Source organism: Podarcis filfolensis, assembly GCF_964270895.1.
Source record: "Podarcis filfolensis genome assembly, chromosome: 5".
Classification (NCBI taxonomy): domain Eukaryota; kingdom Metazoa; phylum Chordata; class Lepidosauria; order Squamata; family Lacertidae; genus Podarcis; species Podarcis filfolensis.
In genome coordinates this window covers 38,725,489-38,747,079 of record NC_139608.1, presented here as the reverse complement: position 1 = coordinate 38,747,079, position 21,591 = coordinate 38,725,489, and the positions used below count along the sequence as shown (strand labels likewise).

Sequence of the window (21,591 nt, the reverse complement as noted above, 5' to 3'; positions counted from 1 at the left end):
AGCTTTTGAAGCTCCCAAACGACCGACCAGGAGGGGGAGAACATGCCAGTCGGGCAGGTGTTTCTGCCAGGGTCCTACATGCAAGTAGTGCCATATCACCATTAAATTATATTTAGAAGCATTATTCCAGGTGCTGAACAGCTTGGTAAATCAGGGCTTTGTGAAAAAATCCTTTAAAGCTGGAAATCAAAACTGGAAAGGACCACAGAGACTTCAAATCCCAAGAAAGAACTCTATCCACATCAGTCCAGTGCCTGTTGATTCAGGACACACTTTTTATGTCATAAAAAAGAACATAACACCAATATATTTTTCTGGTTAAAAAAACCAAACCTCTTTGCTTGGAGAAAATTCCAAGAGAAGATTGCATAGAGTGGAAGATGCTACCACTAAGATTTCATCTGGAGCATTCTGTAAAACCTAAGGAGAGATGGAGGGAAAACAACACTATTGTTATAGTGCAGAGTCTAGACCTGATTGTGGGCTGGGTGAGGGGCTTATACCCTGAAGCTGAATCTTGGGAAGATGGGGGACTTGCAAGTGAGTAGTTCTACTGTCCAAAATACAGGTAAGTTATCTGTTTTGGATAGGGCTGCACCTCACCTGAATATTCAGGTATGTTAGTCTGGGAATACTGTACTCCTTGATCTATTATTGTCACTGGAGGCTCAAGTAGCCTCAGTGACCAGGATGGCTTTTTTTTAGCTTTGGCTGATGCATCAGTTATGACCATTCCTGGACAGGGATAGCTTGGCAGCAGCAGTCCATACACTGGTAACCATGTGATGGGAATATTGCAGTGTGTTCTGTGTGGGCCTGCCCTTACATTTGGTCTGAAAGCTGCAGCTACCACAGAACGTGGCAGTGCCCTTGTGGCCAGGGTTGACTTCCATCAACAAATTAATATCAGTTAAAAGACCTGAACTTGCTGCTAGCATGTTACTAGGTCTAATTTAAAGTTTTACTGCTAGTGTATAAAGCTTTAAACAACTTAGAATCAGCATTATCTGAGAGATCATTCCCACCCACCCCTGCAATGCATGACTGTGGTCATGCATTGGAGCCCTCCTTGTGGTGACACACGCACTGGAGGCTTATTCCATGATGGCAGTGTAGAAAAGCACTGTTTTATGGACCCCGCTGCCAATTTGAGTTACACAGGCTCTGACATTATCCAGATTTCATCCAATGCAGAAAAGCTATTTCTATAGGCTTTCTCAGAAGGATGCTTTGATTTGCAGGCAGTCTCTGACTCCTTTTTCAGAACTGTTTTAGCTGGTTTTACATATTGCATTTTTATTGCTTTACACCACTATGTTATTTCATAATATCCTAGTAAAGTGCACTCCTGATTGTTCAGTGGCAAGCAAGGCTTGCTGTCAGTGTCAATCAGTTGACAGTGAGCCCTTCTGAAGCTGTCAACTGATATAATAAAGAATAACAAACACAATTATTTTTCAAGTGTACATGTACCTTCATTAAAGGTTTCCATACAGCATGGTCTTGGAAACTAGTTCGGAGCTGCTGCACGGATCGTGACAAACTGTGCAAACATCTGCAAAAGAAAAAATGTAGTATTAATTACAAGGAAGCCTTTTCCAAGGTTCAGAGGATCCCTGTTCAATGGGGTGAGGACAGAGAAAACTTTTACCAGCAGTAACTCAGTTTTCAGAAGCCGTTGCCACCCAATTTTCAGGAATTCCCCCTTCCTCTCACTCACTACAGCCAGGTCCCTCAACCCTTAAGAAAGGCTTTTTGGGTGGCAGACAGAGAGAAGAAAGGGCAAGAAAGTCCACTTCTTCCATACTACTTCTACAAGTTTAGTGCTGAAGCCAACCAACTTCCAAGATAATTTTCATTCCTCAGATAACCTTGTGAGAAACGTTTACAGAAAAAGTAATAACACAAAAATTACTGAGAATTATCTGAAAATTAATTCATCTTGCTTTTCAAGCGATAGTTATTGCGGATTTGTAGTTTTAAATGTTTTAAAATCAATGTATTTCCTAGCTAATGAAGTGAAAAATAGTAAGGCAAAGCACCCTGGATGTAAGTCTACTCACATAAGGTAACTTCATACCTGACTGCAGCTAAGCGCACCTTGATGCTAGATTCAGACAAGCCATTCACAATCCGATCCATCATATTTTCAGTTTCAATTATCTGAGGGAAAAGTTATGAAATCAAATCAGTTAGCTGGAACATGTGGCAGTAGAATAATTCAATCTCCAAAACAGAACATGGCATCTGGTACATTTAGCTCAATCTTCTAAACTCTACAGAGAACGTATAAAAATGTTAACTGGAAAAAATGTTATTTCCCCAAAATAGAAATTTCTGGGGGAAATGTTTCGCACCTGTACAATGACACTTAGTAATGCAGATTTACATTTTAATATGTATAATATTTTCACAATATTTTTGGAATATTTTCAGCCATCACCTTTTCTTTTTTTAATAATATTTTCTATTAAGTTTACATTTTACCATAATCACAATCCATTAAATAATCTCATCACCAATAACATTGCTCAAACTTAGCTTCGACTTCCCCCCCATCCCACTCTCTGGCTTTCATAAATATTCACTTACATCTTAGCATTTCTATAACCTCCTATTTACTTTCTTTCTATCTTAATAAAATTTACCTTATTAATTGTAAACCAGCTCCCAATATTACCGTATTTTTCGCCCTATAGGATGCAACATCCCATAAGGCGCACCTAGTTTTTTGGGGGGGAAATAAAGGGAAAAAAATTATTTCCCCCCCAGGCGCGGGGCTGGGGCGGGGGAAGCTCGAGCTTCCCCCGACCCCAGCCCCCAAACAGGCAGCTCTCTGCAAGCCGTGGGAGCGCTCCCGCTGCTTGCTGAGAGGTCCGCGAAGCCTGGACGCGCTGAGCTCAGCGCGCGCAGGCTTCAGCATGCAGGCAACTCTCCACAAGCAGCGGGAGCCCAGCGCTGGGCTCCTGCTGCTTGCGGAAAGTTGCGTGAAGCCTGGAGAGCGAGAGGGGTCTGTGCGCACCGACCCCTCTCGCTTTCCAGGCTTCAGCGAAAGCCTGCATTCGCTCCATAGGACGCACACACATTTCCCCTTCATTTTTGGAGGGGGAAAAGTGCATCCTATAGGGCGAAAAATATGGTAACATTACAAAATATTTTAACTCAAACCTACAAACGTTTTCAGGTGTTTACAATGTTCTTCCATATATTGTATAAATTTACTTCAGTCCTTTCAGCCATCACCTTTTCATATGAAAAACTTCATGCTGCAAATAGCATGTCTGGGCACAGGCTGCGACCATTTTTCATGGGGGTTCCATTTCTGGCTTCCGGGAGCATCAGTGGAGCACGCATAAATCCACCTTGCCCTGTTTCGCCCTCTTCCGGGTACAAAAGGACCCACAGGCTTGTGGTCAGGCATCAATTTGACACATGCAAAAAGGTCACCACTTATACTATGTTTTCTTTGTGACAAAGAATGTGGTAAAAAGGTAAAGGGACCCCTGACCATTAGGTCCAGTCGTGGCCGACTCTGGGGTTGTGGCGCTCATCTTGCTTTTATTGGCCGAGGGAGCCGGCGTACAACTTCCGGGTCATGTGGCCAGCATGACTAAGCCGCTTCTGGCAAACCAGAACAACGCACGGAAACGCCGTTTACCTTCCTGCTGGAGCGGTACCTATTTATCTACTTGCACTTTGACGTGCTTTCGAACTGCTAGGTTGGCAGGAGCAGGGACCGAGCAACGGGAGCTCACTCCATCGCGGGGATTTGAACCGACGACCTTTTGATCGGCAAGTCCTAGGCTCTGTGGTTTAACCCACAGCGCCACCCGCGTCTCTAAAGAATGTGGTAGGGTCTCCTAATTCACTTCCTTAAAGTCACATATCTATTTGTGTACAGAGTATTTCCCAGATAGTGAAAGAGTAATGTTCCATACCGGGGGTGGTAACCTGCCCCATCCCCTCCACCTCCCCTTAAGGGCTGCACTGCCTCAGGAGAAAGTGATCCCAGGGCCACATACCAACAGTGGGTGAGACCAAAGTATGTAAGGATACACCCTACTTAATTACTTAAATACTTACTTACTTACATTCATTTACACCCACATACACCCACACCTTTGTCTCCATTACTACACACTGAAAAAGCAGTGCCTCCCTCCTTAGGCAGCTGCATCACTGTTTCCTACTTATCAGCCAAGGGAGACTTTAGGAAGGGGAGATTTATGTCTCCTTTCCTCACAATGCATCCCTAACAGCACTGCTCAGCTAACTGGAGGGAAATAGCGCAGTGGCTGGAAAGACGGAGCAATGCCTAGAAAGAGAGAAGCAGACCAGCTGGGAAGGCTTTGCAAGAAAGATGCAATTGTCCCACAGGCCAAAGGTTCTACACCACCTACGTAGTTTACCTAGTAAATGCAACATTACTTCACAATGCTCATTTGTTACTATTATTTTTTGCATGCTGTTTCCTGAGTGTCAGACGTTTCTGTAGCTATTATTACATTAACCAGTAACAAGCGAGACACACCAATGGAAATACTTTCCCTTCTTAGGGTGTACTCTCCCACCCCAACCTCACTGGATATGATTCCACATTCACACAACTTTTCAGGAGTGACAACAGCAGAATGGCTATCAGCTGCTAAGAATGGTGACTCTTGTATATATCTAGACCCCTGTCCAATAATGATGCAGAAAGTTACGGAAAGGAAGAATAGCAAAGAAGGGTTTTTTAATGTGTCTTGCGAAAGTGTCTGAAGGTGAAAAAAAACTGGGGTCTGGCTAACTAAGGATGGAAAGCAAGTTCAGTAGAGTTTAAACAAGCAAGAAAAAGGAAGACCACCAACCTGTATCTCAGCGTTACTACAGTAACTCAGCATTACTTAACCTCGGGTTAAGAAGTTAATTCGTTCTGGAGGTCCATTCTTAACCTGAAACTGTTCTTAACCTGAAGTACCACTTTAGCTAATGGGGCCTCCTGCTGCCGCTGCGCTGCTGCTGTGCGATTTCTGTTCTCATCCTGAAGCAAAGTTCTTAACCCGAGGTAATATTTCTGGGTTAGCGGAGTCTGTAATCTGAAGCGTCTGGAACCCGAGGTACCACTGTAAGTCTTTTGCCAAGGACACACAATCGCTGTACTTGTCTGGAAGGTCAGGGCAACTGCTTTGACTGGAATATACCACTTCCTGTCTGCAAGCTATTGGTATTGGAAAAGCCATTCACACCAAGACTCACCTTCTTTCTTATATCTTCATCATTCGCTCCAAGTGCAGCATAGAGCTTGAATGCAGCCTGGCGCAGTTCATGAGCATGCTTTAGGTCATGATCAAGCTATTAAAAAATAATAATAATCAAATTCAAGTTATACTTAAATTGCAATCTTTTGGCTGTTGATAGAACAGTGTCCACTTTCCAATGTCTAAGTAACAAGAGAGTGAAATAAACCAAAGCCTTGGGCAATATACTTTTTAGGCCCCTTCTGCTACCACCTATTAAGAGTCACATTTGCACCTGTCAATGTTTGCTGCGTTTGTACCAGTGAATACTGTTCACAGTTTATACAGCTGGGACTATATTCTGTGTCTTGCCCCAAGTAGTACTCATTCTGTTTTGCTTAGTGATCCAGTTGGGATCTTACAAAGAACGTACTAATTAAAACACTGAACAACCCAGGCAAAAAGGCATTTGATTACAGCAACAAAGAAAACTGGGATATCTTATACCTCCTTGCATCTAATTATTAGCCAATCAATGAGAACTGAGTGCCCAGCTACTATATATTTTAATCTTTCACACACAATCTCCCCACATACTTTTGGGAAGTTTCCGAATTTATTGATGACATACCCTTTTTATATCAGTGATGGCACTCACTGAACTTGGATATTTGAAGTAGTCAGCAAGCATTGCAATAAGGTGGTCAGTAATACTGGCGATTCTTTGTAGCTCAATATCTGCTTCAATCAAATAGGCAAGAGTTTCTGCTCCATCTACTCTCTCCTCTAGTAGCCTCTCCTTACTACACATCCGCGCCAAACATGGTAGTGTCTGGAAAGTACAAAAACTTTGATTATTATTTTGAAGTAACTCATCTATACATGCTTTTGAAATTTGTTAGGTTTGTCATTTAGATCAACTTTCAGATAAAAAAGACATTTTCTAAGCATAGATCTTCTCAGAGATCTAGACAAGTCTCTGTACAAATGCAAAATTTAAAATAGCCACTGCCATTAGTGTTCCTGTACCATCAAAGTAACTTGTACAAACAATACAAATTTATATGCAGCTAGAAACCTGCAAAAAAATTTAACTGTCTAATATCCACTTAGACTTACCAAGATTTACTTCATCTGCTGTACACAGCTTCATGATTTAAAGGCCAAATGACTTAGCACTGAGATGGAACAAAGTTATCCAAAAGCAAACTGGTCAATAATTCACTTATGGTAGTGGTCATAGGGACTGAAACAATCTACTTCCCCTGCAATAACTTTGAAAAATAAAGTGACACCAGAATGCATGGTAATTTCTCTCCTACAGGGAGCCTTCACAAAATCAAGACCAAGACAAGTACTAATCCTTAAATATTAAGAGATACAAAACATCATTTTTCTACTACGGGCCTGAATTTAATGACTGGGCTGCTAGCCACAGATAACCAGGCTGATGGAAGAAGGATGGATCTGTGCCAGCCATATAGGAAGGGAATCCCTTTCTCCTGTGAACACCACAAAACTGTGTGGAATGGCAGAGGAAGAATACATCACTTTGCCCCTCTCAATATACACCCTATTTCCTCTTGACTTCTGTTGGCCTAGCCTAGTTTTTGGTAGTATGGTTCTGAAATATACACATCTAAGTACAGCTATATGCTTAATCAACTTACCTTTAACACAATGCAGGTATCATCAGTGCGAATTGCTCCAGCTCTGCACATGTAAGTAAGGCTACAATGAAACATCAAAATGCTGATTAACTGACTCATGTAGTATATACAGAGAATTGTTTTTTTTTTAAAAAATCATTAGAAGGCTTACACTACCTTAGAGAGAACTACAGACCTAATTTACCCACATTGTCAGAAGTATAAAGTATGTTTTAGATTTTGTTTTGTCTCATTGCTGGATGAACCATTCAGCAGTTAAGGGGACACGTTTTAAAAACAAATGAAATAGTAAAGCTCTGGAAAGCAGAAGAGGAGTATCCTGACCCTTGTTAGAGCAGCTATAAGCTGGTGGGGAGGAAAGCTATACTAAAGTGGAACGCAGGAAGCTGCCTTATAACAGGTCAGAGAATTTGTTCATCTAGCCCATACAGTCTATACTAATGGGCCACCAGAGCTTTAGGCAGAGACAGCCCACTCCCATTATCCCCTTTAACTGTAGATGCCAGTTACTGAAGCTGGAACTTTTTTCATGTAAATCTTCTACTCCACCACTGAGCAAGAGCCCCTGTTGGTAGTGCCATAGTAGTGTGTGTGATCAAGTGGACACAACTACATAGTTTAACTATGTGCTCTGTGAAGAAGTACTTTGTTTTGTTGGTCCTGACTCTTTGCAACATTCAGCTTCACTAGATGTCCCCGAGTTCTAATGTTATGAGAGGGAGAAAAATTGCACCTGTGCGTGGATCCAGGAGCATTTCAGAGAAAGCTACCATCAGCATCCTACCTAGCAATCTAAAGTTCACTTCCTGGGCCTCATAACTACATTTGCCCATGTCATTGTGCCAACATGCACCAAGATCACCAACTCCTACCAGGCTAGCTAGACAACAAGCAACATCTGCAACCTTCACATTAGGTGGGCAATCTGCATGCCCAGGTATTTAATGCTGCTGTTGTGTGAGCAGAACATAATTCTTTCCCTTCCTCTCCTGCCCACCTTCAGCACTTCTTCACGCCCTTATCTACTCCAGAGGCTTGGAGGACCCTCTTGAGCAGTCCCACGGTGAGAGTGGAATACAACCCTTTGATTTTGCTAATTTGCTGTATGGGTTGACACAGTTGTGTATTCATAATTTCTTGTAACAAGTAAACATGTGTAGTATTTAAAGCAGGTTTCCTCAACCTCGGCCCTCCAGATGTTTTTGGCCTACAACTCCCATGATCCCTAGCTAGCAGGACCAGTGGTCAGGGATGATGGGAATTGTAGTCTCAAAACATCTGGAGGGCTGAGGTTGAGGAAGCCGGATTTAAAGTGTTACTTCTTCTTGAGCCTGAAGAATATTACCATTTGGCTGATGTGAGCTGCATTTCAATAGGCTTGTCTCTTTGTAACATCTTCACAAAAATCTGTGGTAATAGTTCTCCATCAACCAACACTGAAAATGAGAAAATCGAAGTGTCAGGAATTAACTAAATTGTAATTACTTAGCAAAATTGCAATTACTTTGTGAATCTGTATATTGACAGCAAAGTGCTCAGCTTACCATTTACGAGAGTCAATGATACCTGGGGGTTTTCAAAGGCTAGAACTGCAAAGCATTTCAGTGCTTGCATTCGAACCTGTATAAAAACACACATTTATAAATTTATGTTTTATGTAAGGTCAGTCAAAGCTACTATCACTTAAATATTTGCCCAAAGTCCACTGAAAATGTGGTGGAAATACAGAGGAAGTCCTTTAAAAAAGCTAGGAGGGCTAAGTGATTAGAACCACAGTTCTCAAACTGAGAGGTAGCCCTGCCAAAACAGAATCTGAATCATCACTAAAGCAGAAGTCATCTTCTCCTTCACTCTGAAACTTTTGTGAACTCTAGTTTGCACAGAATGAGTGTTCACCCACATCTCCCTGCTCCTTCCCAATCAGTATAATGAACGAGTCTCCTTTTTTCTGAACAAGAGTTAACACTGCCAGTCCCACGTTCTTCATTCTCCTCCCTTCCATTTGACATGCTGCAAGGGCCTGTCAATCAGCTTCTTCTTTGACTCTCTACCCTCCCTTGCATCATAATTGCATTTGATACTTGGGCAGTTACTTTCCCACATAATGTAAACAGGCTCAGTGCAGCCTAATTTGAGAAATGATCTTTGGCTACTTATAATGAGTCAAAATAAAATGCCCACAAGGTTTCTCACTGCCAATTAATATAAGGCTAAGCGCACAGGGGATTTTCACTTTCCAGAGCTATCAGGAAACCCCCTTTTCAGGGAAGTGTAACTCTACGAGTCAACGTCTAAATGCACTGAACAGAACATATTTCTGATTAAAATTACAGGATGTTCCATTCCGAAAGAATGCAACAGAAGCCTTAATATTTGGAACTTGCAGAGCATTTGTATCCAGTGAATTATCCAGTGAATATTTATTATACAATTTGTAGCACAGGTCCTCACATCCTTTTACTCAATTTACAGATAAAATCAGAGTTGCCAATGAACTTTGTATAAAGCCGATTTGGCTGGTTCAAAAAGATCATAGGAAGCTACTTTCTACTAAGTCCTTTATACTTGTCCATCTAGCTTAGTATTGGCAATCCTGACTGGGAGTGGCTCTTCAGGGTCTCAGGCCAGTCTTTTACTACACTTGCCACCAAAACAACCAAACTCTTCCAAGAGGCCTCTTCATCATAGCACGTCCCCAATAATATCTGACATGGACCAGGTTCCATGCTAGGAGAATGATCCAGAACTATTCTAGATGACATGGAATGTTTTCAAGCATCACAAATGGTTATCTAAGTAATTAATCTAATTTTTCCAGGTTAATTTTAAAACTGACCAGAGGAAGCAAATCAAGACCTTCCTACAGAATTATGTGCTGGGAGATGCCAGATACAGAGTTCTCCCAAGCAGTCTCCCAAGCAGCATGCAGCGGGGATTTACTTTCAATTCCCTTCCTCCATTTCCCTAAATATTAAACATAAATACTTGAATTCAATAAAGTACAACTTTATTTTCTATATTTCAGAAAGTTAACTTTGACGAGGTCTAGTTTTCTTTTATTACTTCATGTTATGTACTAAGTAGTCGTCTTGGGCCAAAGTTAATGTTATTCACTGAAGGTAGAAATGACTCAACTCAGTATATACTTTGCTTTGAAGAATTTAATTGTTCGAATCTTTTCTTAATTCTGCCATTGGCCATTTCTGCCATATAATTAATTTGTAATTTGAAGTTTCAGGCACTAATTACCAGTGCCTGTTAAAACTATCCTCTCCCAGGGCACCTGATGGAATAAGATGAGCTGGTTTGCCATGGTTTCTTTGTTGGTGATGTTCTGAGTAGTTCATCTTATATTTGTTTTCTTTTTGGAGGTTGGTGTCCTTTTCAATGTTACAAGGTTAATTGCATATAGCCATTTTTAAACATTTCTACATTTTAAATTTGCTACAAGTAGTTGGTATTAGGAGAAGAACAAAACAATTAAGTAATGATTAAGCATGCTACTTCATGACAGGAATAATGTTGCCAGGAAGATGCCATCAGAGATATTTCTTCAACTTCACTTTCCTCTACCCCTTTCCATGATGTTCCCTTCTACTCTCCCACTTTCTTCTTTTTTTATGCGTCTCAAGTATACAACAGAAGAGCCCTTTATAGGAAAATATGCTTTGTGATGTTTCCCCATAGCTGTACACACACTGCTAAAAGTGAAACGCTTGCAGTCTCTTCTGTGCCAAAACAGCAGCTTCTGTTGCACTTACTTCTTCACTCCAGCAATGATGCTGCATCAAGATTCAAACTAATGGCTTACTTTATAGAATAGAGGTTATATTAATGCCTTACTTTATAAGATGTAGAAGTTAACAGGTGAGCAATATTCTGCACTGCTCCATGGTTAAACAGGACTGTCTGATGGTCTGGACCCTATTAAAAAAGAAAAAAGCCATTGCTCCTTAAATGTAAAGGGAGAAGAAATAATTATTTACTGTACATAATGCATACTAAATTGAAAGGTTACTCATTTTCCAAGTTTATTATTGTTCATTCCAGGCTAAGAATAGACTGGATTTTTACAGCATCTTCCAAAATTGCTACCAAAAGAGAGTCAAGCTAAATTTTAAAGAAAGAATCCAGCAACTCCAGTAAGGGCTAAGATGCAGAGTTTTCTGTTGTGCTGCTTTTACATATAAAGTAGCAGCTGATTTGAGGGGGGCAGTGGGCCAGAACTGCAGGGAAATGTTTAACCCTCCACCAATATCCCAGGAAACTGCCCCCCACCACAGCTGTAATTTGCTATGGAAAAGTAGCTCCGTGGCAGCTGGGTGGTGGTGGCTTCCATTAGAAAAGCTGTGGTAACTGCTAATTTAAAAAGAAAAAACCTGAGACACATACCCAAAACTGCACGTTTAATGCAATGTGCAGTTTAGCTGTAACGAATTTCGTTCATCAAAATTGTGCTCTTTCTCATATTAGACTCAGAAAACATTTATTTTCTTTTTAATCAGGCACTATAAATTATTCAATTTTTGTATTTTCAAAAGACAAGCAGCAAAATATGAAAGCAAGCGTCTGATAAAAATTCAGGCTTGTCCAAAGTTGTCTCGAACAAAGTGCTGCCATTCTCACAAGACAGCCCTGCCAAATTCTTCCAGTTTCCCCTTCCATTGTATGACACACGCCCCCCCCCCCATTATCTATCCCATGCTACAGAGTGGCTTCGGGAGAGCACAAGGGGTGGAGGGGAAGGGAGCCTGAAAAGACAACCTGTGCAAGTGGCCTTTCATTCTCTGGATCCAACCCATACACCAAATGTCACACGGTACAATGCACTGGATTACCACCTCCTATAATGCTGAGGTACCTTGAACACTAAGGTCTGATGCTGCAACAGAATTAGAGCCTCAGCTTTCCCTTTATTGCAGGAATCAACTCTAGCTATAGTGGCTAGAAAGAAATTTTGATGGCATGGCATATCCTACAGCAGACACCAGGATCTAGTGGTTTACTCTGAGTACATGAGATTTTGAGTGAGCAGAATAGCTTCTAGAACCCCACAGGCCATTTTCTTACTTGCATTTTAATATCCTGATTTAGTAATGCAAGAATGTACAGACAGACTAGGAGTTGTAAACTGAAGAAGAGATCCAAAGTGCTTTGTAAGATGTGCATCTCTAACGGACAACTGATCATTCCAACTTCAATGACAACTAATTTTCATAACTCTACTTTCTGATAATGCTCCCCCTCCCCCAAATGTAATGGTAACAATATAGAACAGGTGACGATACTCCCATTTTTTGTGTCTAAAGTGGAAGCTCCCAGCTTTTAAGCTGTGCAGTTCTTGGGGATGACAGCCGGGCATCAGAGCCTAAAGAAATATTTCTCAAATACCAAACTGTGGTTGAACATGACCAACAGTAGGCAACTCTGCCGAAACCATATTACTACTAAGCACTTTGCCCAGCAAAGTTTATCAGATCCTGGATGGGCTTGAACTGTTCAGGGAAAGGGGGGGGATGTCTGGCAGTGGGTGCAATTTTTGGAGGAAATAGATGCAGAATACATGTCCATGTGTAGCCTCAGCAAGCTTCATGAAGTTAGTAAAGACAACTGTCAAGTAGAGACAGAAAATACTGCAAAAGAAGGCTAAATCCACAAGATGGAAAAAGGAACACAGATTGCAAGAACTTTGTGGGAATGTAAGAAAAGAAAGCCTTTGAGCTGACAGAGACGCAGCAAGGAACAAGGACGGACAGGCATATATATACTGGGAATATTAAAGCATTTGTATCCTGCCTTTCCACTGAAAAATGCTTAAGAAGGTTCATAATTTGCAATTTCCCCCCAAATGTCAGATTGTTTAATAAACCTATTCCCCCCCCCAAATGAAAGGCACAGGCAATAATTCTTCTCACATGTGTCTTACATCTAATATCACAGAATGGGAAGCCTGTAACAGAGTTTAAACCCTGCAGGAAATATCCTGCCAGCTCGTCTACCAACTGACTTTTAAAAGCAGAATCCTTAAATAGGAAGACATGAAGAAGAGTCAAAATAAATCCCAATATATATGAGTATAATTAAAGCATAGTGTTGTTCATTTGTTGTTTTGTATTTCCTGTCTCTCCCTCCCCTCAACAAGTCGGTGTTTTAGATATTGTAAACATTATGAAAAAGTTCAAAAATATAAATTTATACAAAACAGTCAGATTTTAAAAGGCAGAAAATTGCATTTGAAAAACATGGGCAACTAGATGGCCTCAAACATACTAGTCATCTTTTCACCTGATTCGTTTTGTTGCAATAAATATCAGAAACCAAAAGATACACAACTCCAATATGGTGGTGGTGGCTGCTTAAAAAGAAAAAAAATGTTGTTTGGCTAGTTTATCTTTCCTGTCTCTATTCCTTCAACCTCATCCTAGAGCAGGCTTCCTCAACCTCGGACCTCTAGATGTTTTTTTGGCCTACAACTCCCATGATCCCTAGCTAGCAGGACCAGTGGTCAGGGATGATGGGAATTGTAGTCTCAAAACATCTGGAGAGCCGAGGTTGAGGAAGCCTGTCCTAGAGTATCTTTTTTAATAGGTAGGTTGTAAGCCTATGGCTGGACTTTCAAAAAGAAGCTTCTCCCTAACTATGTTTTTCCTTGATGATCACTCGTAATCGAGTAAGAATATTTTACACAATACAACTGAACATGAATGATAAAAGATATGCCTAGTCCAAATTTTTATGATACAGATAAACAATTAGATTTCAGAAAGACAAGGTAAAATACCTATTCACCCCATCTGAAATCAAGGCACTAATTATGTTACTTTAAACCAGGGGTCAGCAAACTTTTTCAGCAGGGGGCTGGTCCACTGTCCCTCATACCTTGTGGGGGGCCAGACTATATACTGGGGGAAAAGAACAAATTCCTATGCCCCACAAATAACCCAGAGATGCATTTTAAATAAAAGCACACATTCTACTCATGTAAAAACACGCTGATTCCCGGACCGCCCACGGGCTGGATTTAGAAGGTGATTGGGTCAGATCCGGCCCCCGGGCCTTAGTTTGCCTACCAATGCTTGGTTGTAGTCAAATTAGACTAGTGCAGAGTTTCCACCAGTTTCCATCACAGTTTATTTTTGCCACCCACAACGATTGCCTCTCTCACAACAAAAGGATTAAAACTTTAGAATAAGTTGAGGACGTTTGATTCCTCAGTTCTGCTTTGTGTTCAGAGTCTAATGGATTCTCATAATGGGATAAGGGAAGAGCTCCTTCCCTGGCCAGTTGACTACTGAACCCTCCCACCCCAATTCTGCTCTAATGTGCAATTAGGTTCAACTGACTAAGTCACCCAAAGTCATTTTCCGTAGAAACCTACAGAGTGATGTAAAGTTCTGCTCTATTTACAGTACATTGTGTGGGGAGTAGATAGCTGGAAAGTCTTGGCTTGAGGTTGACAATTTGGACTATTTGTACTCTTCTGGTGCTATGAACATCAACATCCATACTACAAAAACCAGCCTTACTTCATTTACCACTCAACAGTATTGTTTCTGCCACAATCCTCTCATAAGGCTGGTGGCTCCAAATCAGAGCAGCAAAACTTTTCTCTTACTATTACAAAAAATATGACTCAATTAGCCAATAAAATATATACACAAAATCTGGCTCAAGTAAAAATCTGACGTTATGCAACAAGTAACCAAGTTAACAGCTGTGAAAAATCTGGACTTTTAAGACAGACTTCAGCTACTACCACTGACAATTTGTTTAGATAAAATGCAATTAATATACCATTTTGAAGGAGGAAAAAAAAACTTACATTGGCACATAGAAGTGGCTGAGGCGAGGATTTAAAGCCGCAGCTATGCCAGTGTCGGAGCTGAAGAACAGATATTAAAAGATATAAAATTAAAGTCAAGTATCATTTTCTCCTTTTTAACCTGCAACTTATCTGAGTACTGTGGGCCTAACTCCCTTCCCCTACCACCCCGCCTCCCCACATGTTCTCTCAAATATTGATATATAAACTGAATTTTGATCTTTATCAGATGGATCTATGTCCAGTATTTTATACAGTGGACCAATCTAGGCCCCTGTGTGCATTCAGGAACTACTACTGAATATACAAGACAGAAAAACATTTCTATAGAAAAAGAGTACATAAATTTCAAAAATCAGATATACACAGTGATTGAAAACTAGTGTAAAGGCTATGAAACAGAGTAGGAAATTTAAAAAACACCTACTTTTAGCATAAAGTGTCTCGAATCGGGGATTAACAAAAGGTAGATTGGAATAAACTGGTAGATCTGTGGGTGAGGTACAGTGAGGTAGAATTTGTCCTCCTTATTCTACTGTTTGTATTAAAATTTGTTATGTCACTTTGAGACTTTTGTTTGCATACAATGACAAACAAATAATAATACATTTCTCAAGAGATAAAAAAGAAGACTTTTAAATAACAAAATTCTCTACAAGACTGGGTTAGCACTAATGGATTACTATATTTCAGCCTCAATGTTCTTCACTAGTAAAATACAAGTATAAATTGGTTGCCTTTGGTCAGGTTTTTGTGCAAACTCTATTGCTCAGTTTTAAAATCCTTTGTTAGTATCCCCAATCTGTAATTACTCAGGTGTAGATTTGCATGTGTAGTCTCCTGAAGGTTCAATAAGATAATTGGCATTGCTCTACAATTTTGCAATTGATTTCAAATGATTTAATGGTTTTAGTAAAAACATAAAAGACTCTATACAGCATTAAGCTGTATAGCTGTAACTAGTTTACCCACTTCAGTCCCCAATTTGCAACATAGGGAAAATATTGACCTACCTTCCTACAATATTTCTATTGTAAGGATTACAATGTAAATGACATTTGGAGACTCTAAATGCTAAATAAATGTTATGCATTATTACAGCACACCACCAGCTGCTTGAGACAGTCTGTCCAAATATACTGTCTTGAACTATTTCTGAAACTCTGGAGAGCACAGTTGCAGAATAAAAAGGGGGGGGGCTTGATAAGCAGCAAGATACTAAAAACAGATAAGCTGACTTTCCCCAGTATTCTAATAATATTTCTGGAAACTTTAAAATGGTATATTGTAACTCTTGCAATTTTCTGTATGACCTCATCAATTCACTACTTTTTTGTTTGTTTGTGCTAAAATAATCTATATGCCAAAACCGAAGATTTAGGGTGCTAAAAATTGTATTTTGATCATTCTTATTCACACAGCATTCAAAACGTCACAATAAATTATCTCATTTGCCAATGTTTTGGGTAAACATTGTAGGAAGCATTTTCTGTTCAATTAGTTCAGAACATCAACATACACATTGTTTATAAAAGTTGTATTTGTGTATTTCAGGAAGTAACCTCTATGCAACTGCCAGACAATATATGGAAAACTTGACCCTGGAAATTTGGGAGTAGCAACTCAAGACTCATTTCTAATATGATACACATTCCTTGAAAAAAATACTTAATTCGTGTTCCAGTCAGACATCAGCTGCTACAGTTTATTTGCGCTCTGTAACCTTTGCATCTGTTTGAGCTATAATTGCACAAGACCCTGAACAGCAGGACATTTTGTATCTGTCACACAAAACGGGTGATACAGGCATGCAGAAATAGCAAGGGGTAGTAATGTTCTACTTCCATGATACCACTTCAGACTGCAGCAGTGAAATCATGCATTAGAATGCCCCCTCCTTGCCTAGTTTTCCCACAACTGTGGATTTAGGATTGCCTCTTCCAAAATTAATCTGGTTCTGAATGCATATGAAGAAGAACAATGGCATAATTTGTGATTTCTGGATTGTCAAATCATCTGCTCCACCTCAGACAATGCAATAATTTATCTTCAGTATCAAGCATGGGCTTTTCAAAGCTTGGTGAGCTCATTCAAGTTGCCCTAATCACAACCTGCACTAGTTCCAGACACATGCGGGGCATAGGAAATGGCAGGGTGAACGATAAGAAGAGGAGTTTGGATTTGATATCCCACTTTATCACTACCCTAAGGAGTCTCAAAGTGGCTAACATTCTCCTTTTCCCTTCCTCCCCCACAACAAACACTCTGTGAGGTTAGTGGGGCTACAAGACTTCAGAGAAGTGTGAGTAGCCCAAGGTCACCCAGCAGCTGCATGTGGAGGAGCGGGGAAGCGAAACCGGTTCACCAGATTATGAGTCCACCGCTCTTAACCACTACACCACACTGGACACCTTTATAGGACAGAGATGGGAAAGAAAAGGATAACAGCCCAAGTTTTAAACCAGGGTGGAGCAAGGATATGGCTATGCATGGTTGTGTCACTTTACTCAGAAACCTTGGGACAATGGCTACATCTGTCACACATTTGTAGGTGTCAAATACTGGAGACACAGATGAGATAACACCTACAGAAGAGCAGACAGAGTAGGAACAACTCTCCAGAAAAGTATTTATATTGTTAAGATTTTGGACTGTGAAAATGAGGTTTGAAGCATGTACCACATAATTTCTGTAGATAATAACTGCCAATTTTCAGGCAGTCAATTTCTTAAAAAATAGACAGACAGACAGACAGACAGACAGACAGACAGACAGACGCACGCAGAGAGAAGTTTGTAAACAGAAATAAAGCTATGGTTGGTTAAATCTGGAATATATACAAGTTCTGAAATACTGTCCAAACATTTAACTGTTCTACAGAGCAAAAAATTAAGGAGTGGTTCATTCACGTTGTGCTGATTGGAGAGCTTTAGTGAGAAACCTTTATATACAGTCACCCTGAGAAAGGCTTGTGCCTTGCTAATTTTTTAATGAAATGTGTATCTTAACTCGTATTTTCTCCTTTTATTTTGCTTTAAGAGCAACCCTGCTTAGCCCTGCAAGCAAATCAAAGAAAATATTCTACTACGTCTGGCCCACTGTTTCACTCACACACACACTTATCTTAACAAAACAGTATTTTTAAAGCCCACCAAAAGGGAATACTTGGTTTTACAGACCCCAGTAGAATGTTTCATGCTCCTTTCTTACTTTGCAGCAATGTGAGAAGATCTGACATATGTATTCTTGAGTATATCGAGACCTACTGAGCAGTGCCATGAGGTGGGGAATAACTGTAGCATCCTAAAAGAGTCAGGAGAGAAAGCTGAACATTACAACTAAAATTTTCAACACCAGCAAGCAGTTATTGTGTATACACTACATGCACTGGGTTATTCCCTTTTTCTATTGAGATTCACAAGGAAACAAACAGCTTGGAGCCTTATAATGGGATTTTTTATATATTCATAACTGACCATCTCTAACCAGTGATTTTCGAAATCTATACAGCTGTGACATTGTTCAGAAGAAATCTAGCAATAGCAGAGAATACAGTAACAGTCTCAGAATACTGACATTTCGGCTCTGCTTATAACAGACTTATAGCCTTCAGCATGGCTAAGAAATGTCTGGAAACAGAATCTGTGAAGGTAATAATAATAATAATAATAATAATAATAATAATAATAATAATAATTTATTATTTATACCCCGCCCATCTGGCTGAGTTTCCCCAGCCACTCTGGGTGGCTTCCAATCAAGTGTTAAAAACAATACAGTGGTGCCCCGCAAGACGAACGCCTCGCAAGACGAAAAACCCGCTAGACGAAAGGGTTTTCCGTTTTTCGATGCGCTTCGCAAGACGAATTTCCCTATGGGCTTCCTTCGCAAGATGAAAGCCCATAGGGAAATCTCCAGGACAGCGGGGAAGCGCAGCGCGTCTTCCCCACTGTCCTTGGACCTCCTCCGAAGGCTGGCGGTGGGGCGGAGAAACCTCCTCCCGCCGCCAGCCTTCGGAAGGCTGCTCCGAAGGCTGGCGGTGGGGCGGAGAGACCTCCTCCCGCCGCCAGCCTTCGGAAGGCTCCTCCGAAGGCTGGCGGTGGGGCGGAGAGACCTCCTCCCGCCGCCAGCCTTCGGAAGGCTGCTCGGAAGCTGGCGGCGGGAGGAGGTCTCTCCGCCCCACCGCCAGCCTTCGGAAGGCTGCTCGGAAGACTTGCGGCGGGAGGAGGTCTCTCCGCCCCACCGCCAGCCTTCGGAAGGCTGCTCGGAAGGCTGGCGGCGGGAGGAGGTCTCTCCGCCCCACCGCCAGCCTTCGGAAGGCTGCTCGGAAGGCTGGCGGCGGGAGGAGGTCTCTCCGCCCCACCGCCAGCCTTCGGAAGGCTGCTCGGAAGGCTGGCGGCGGGGCGGAGAGACCTCCTCCCGCCGGCAGCCTTCGGAAGGCTGCTCGGAAGGCTGGCGGTGGGGCGGAGAGACCTCCTCCCGCCGGCAGCCTTCAGAAGGCTGCTCGGAAGGCTGGCGGTGGGGCGGAGAGACCTCCTCCCGCCGGCAGCCTTCGGAAGGCTGCTCGGAAGGCTGGCGGTGGGGCGGAGAGACCTTCTCCCCGTGCCAGCCTTCGGATGGCTGTCCTGAAGACTTGCGGTGGGAGGAGGGTTTTCCTTCCCACCGCCAACATTCAGAATGCTGTTCTGAATGTTGGCGGTGGGGAGGAAAAACCCTCCTCCCACCGCAAGCCCCGGGAACAGAGGAGAAGCGCTGCGCGCCTTCCCCTCTGTTCCCGGACCTGTCCTGAAGGCTTGCGGTGGGGAGAAAAGCCCTTCTCCGCACCGCCAGCCTGGCAAGCGGTCTCCATAGGAACGCATTAATTGATTTTCAATGCATTCCTATGGGAGACCGTGCTTCGCAAGACGAAAAACTCGCAAGAAGAAAAAACTTGCGGAACGAATTAATTTCGTCTTGTGAGGCACCACTGTACAGTATTAAATATTAAAAACTTCCCTAAACAGGGCTGTCTTCAGATGTCTTTTAAAGAGAAGATAGCTGCTTATTTCCTTCACATCTCAAGGGAGGGCCCCTGTTCCACAGGGCGGGCGCTACTACCAAGAAGGCCCTCTGTCTGGTTCCCTGTAACCTCACTTCTCGCAATGAGGGAACTGCCAGAAGGCCCTCGGCGCTGGATCTCAGTGTCCAGGCTGAACGATGGGTAGGTAGGGTGGCCGCCAACATTTTTGGGCCCATTGGCACCACCAGCTCTGGTTCCTTCTCTCTCCCAGTCACTTTCCCGCTTTCCCCGAAGTCTCATTCAGTAGAATTAAAACGGATTGTTTTGAATTTGCATGATTTGACACGGGGTCCCCCCCAAAACACCACAAAATTAAAGCTTACAATGAAATTCACCGATCCAGTGCTTGCTAGCATCACAACACTGATCCAGATTTAGTTATACAAATGAATATAATGAAACCACCAACTTATAAAAGAAAACATCTGCGGACACTGAGGTGACCTATGCTTCATTGCTGGTTTTTAGGGAATCCCCTGCAAAAATCATGTGAACCCATAATACCATCTTAAATATTTATCAGGAGGACTATCTCCCTGTTAAAGAAATTTGAGTTAAGTTTGATTTTAAGTCTGTATACTGCCCTTCATCAAAAGATTGCATAAAAATACAAGAACACAAAATACACAACAAAACAAACCAATAAGCCCCCTCCCTCAAATGTATTTTAAACATATTTTAAATGACACAGAATGTTAATCGGTCAAAGGTCTGGTTAAAAAGAAACATTTTTGCCTGGCACCTAAAGGTAAGTAATGAAGGCGCTAGGTGAGCCTCCCTGGAGGGAGCATTCTGCAAATGGGAAGCCACTGCAGAAAAGGCCTCTTCTCAAGTTGCCACTCTCCAGATCTCTCATGGAGGAGGCAGAAGGGCCTCAGATGATGATCACAGGGTCTGAGCTGGTTCATATGGAAGAAAGATGGTCCTTGAGGTATTGTAGTCCTGAGCCGTTAAGGATTAATAGGTCAAAACCAGCGCTTTAGTTTGGGCCTGGAAACTAATTGGCAGCTAGTGCAGACGAGTCAGGATCAATGTTATACGCTCATATTGTCTTGCCCCAGTGAGCAACTTCCATCTAAATTTGTATAAAAGTAAAATCAATGGGAGATACCCAATATCGCATGAGCAGACTTCTACTCACACAAAAGGATTTCCCTTGCTCTCTTCATCTCTGCAGCCCTTCATGCCCCTTCCAAATCTCCTCTAGAGGATTCCCCAGAGAAATGCTCTGCTCCTCCATCACATACCTCTGGCTGGAAAATTCCCCAGCATCCAATCCCAGAAACAGGCCCAGATCTTAGAATAATGAATATTTATTCACTTCTGGCTGCTCACTTAGCACCATAGCAAGGAGAAGATCTGCTAACAGTAGCAACTCAGAAAAAGCAGACACACAGGGAAAAGTGATCTGGGGCAACCTAGCCCTTCCTTTCAGAAATGGAGTTTCTCAGATTTCTAGTAAGACTCTACAAGCTGCACGTTGTCCCCTGTTTAGTAGTTTTCTTTTGAAAATGAACATAGGAACCTTTAATCCTATAAATCAAGAGTTTATTTTCTCAGATATCAGTATTACACTGGGTTAATGTTAACCAATTTTCCCACTGCAACTGAAACAGGTTTCTTACTAGTTCACATAAAGAAATAATTGGTGAATACATAATCTAGTAATAAATATCTCCCAAAACTTAACACTGAATAAAATTGCCAACAGTTTGAGTTAAAATCATTCAAACTCATTTTACAACACAGATAACATTGCAGTGCAATGTTTATTTGCTTTTCTTCTTGGTGTTTATAATATAATATAGTTTATAATATAGA

The 21,591-nt window shown here is 41.6% G+C and overlaps 1 protein-coding gene across 4 annotated transcripts in view; it reads right to left on the bottom strand.

The window, feature by feature from the left end:
- The window catches only part of ARMC8 (armadillo repeat containing 8), a 54,333-nt gene that overhangs the window by 9,143 nt on the left and 23,599 nt on the right, over nt 1-21,591 (bottom strand). For 2 of the 4 annotated variants that reach the window (XM_083616272.1, XM_083616274.1), the window contains 11 exons: nt 17,922-18,014; nt 14,712-14,771; nt 10,733-10,813; nt 8,434-8,509; nt 8,235-8,325; nt 6,890-6,950; nt 5,851-6,051; nt 5,239-5,334; nt 2,081-2,163; nt 1,474-1,555; nt 334-420 (listed from right to left, as the gene is read on the bottom strand). In XM_083616272.1, the coding sequence (XP_083472398.1) occupies nt 334-420; nt 1,474-1,555; nt 2,081-2,163; nt 5,239-5,334; nt 5,851-6,051; nt 6,890-6,950; nt 8,235-8,325; nt 8,434-8,509; nt 10,733-10,813; nt 14,712-14,771; nt 17,922-18,014 (1,011 nt within the window). The remainder of the gene's footprint in view (nt 1-333; nt 421-1,473; nt 1,556-2,080; nt 2,164-5,238; nt 5,335-5,850; nt 6,052-6,889; nt 6,951-8,234; nt 8,326-8,433; nt 8,510-10,732; nt 10,814-14,711; nt 14,772-17,921; nt 18,015-21,591) is intronic. The other 2 variants (XM_083616273.1, XM_083616275.1) reach the window with 1 other exon arrangement.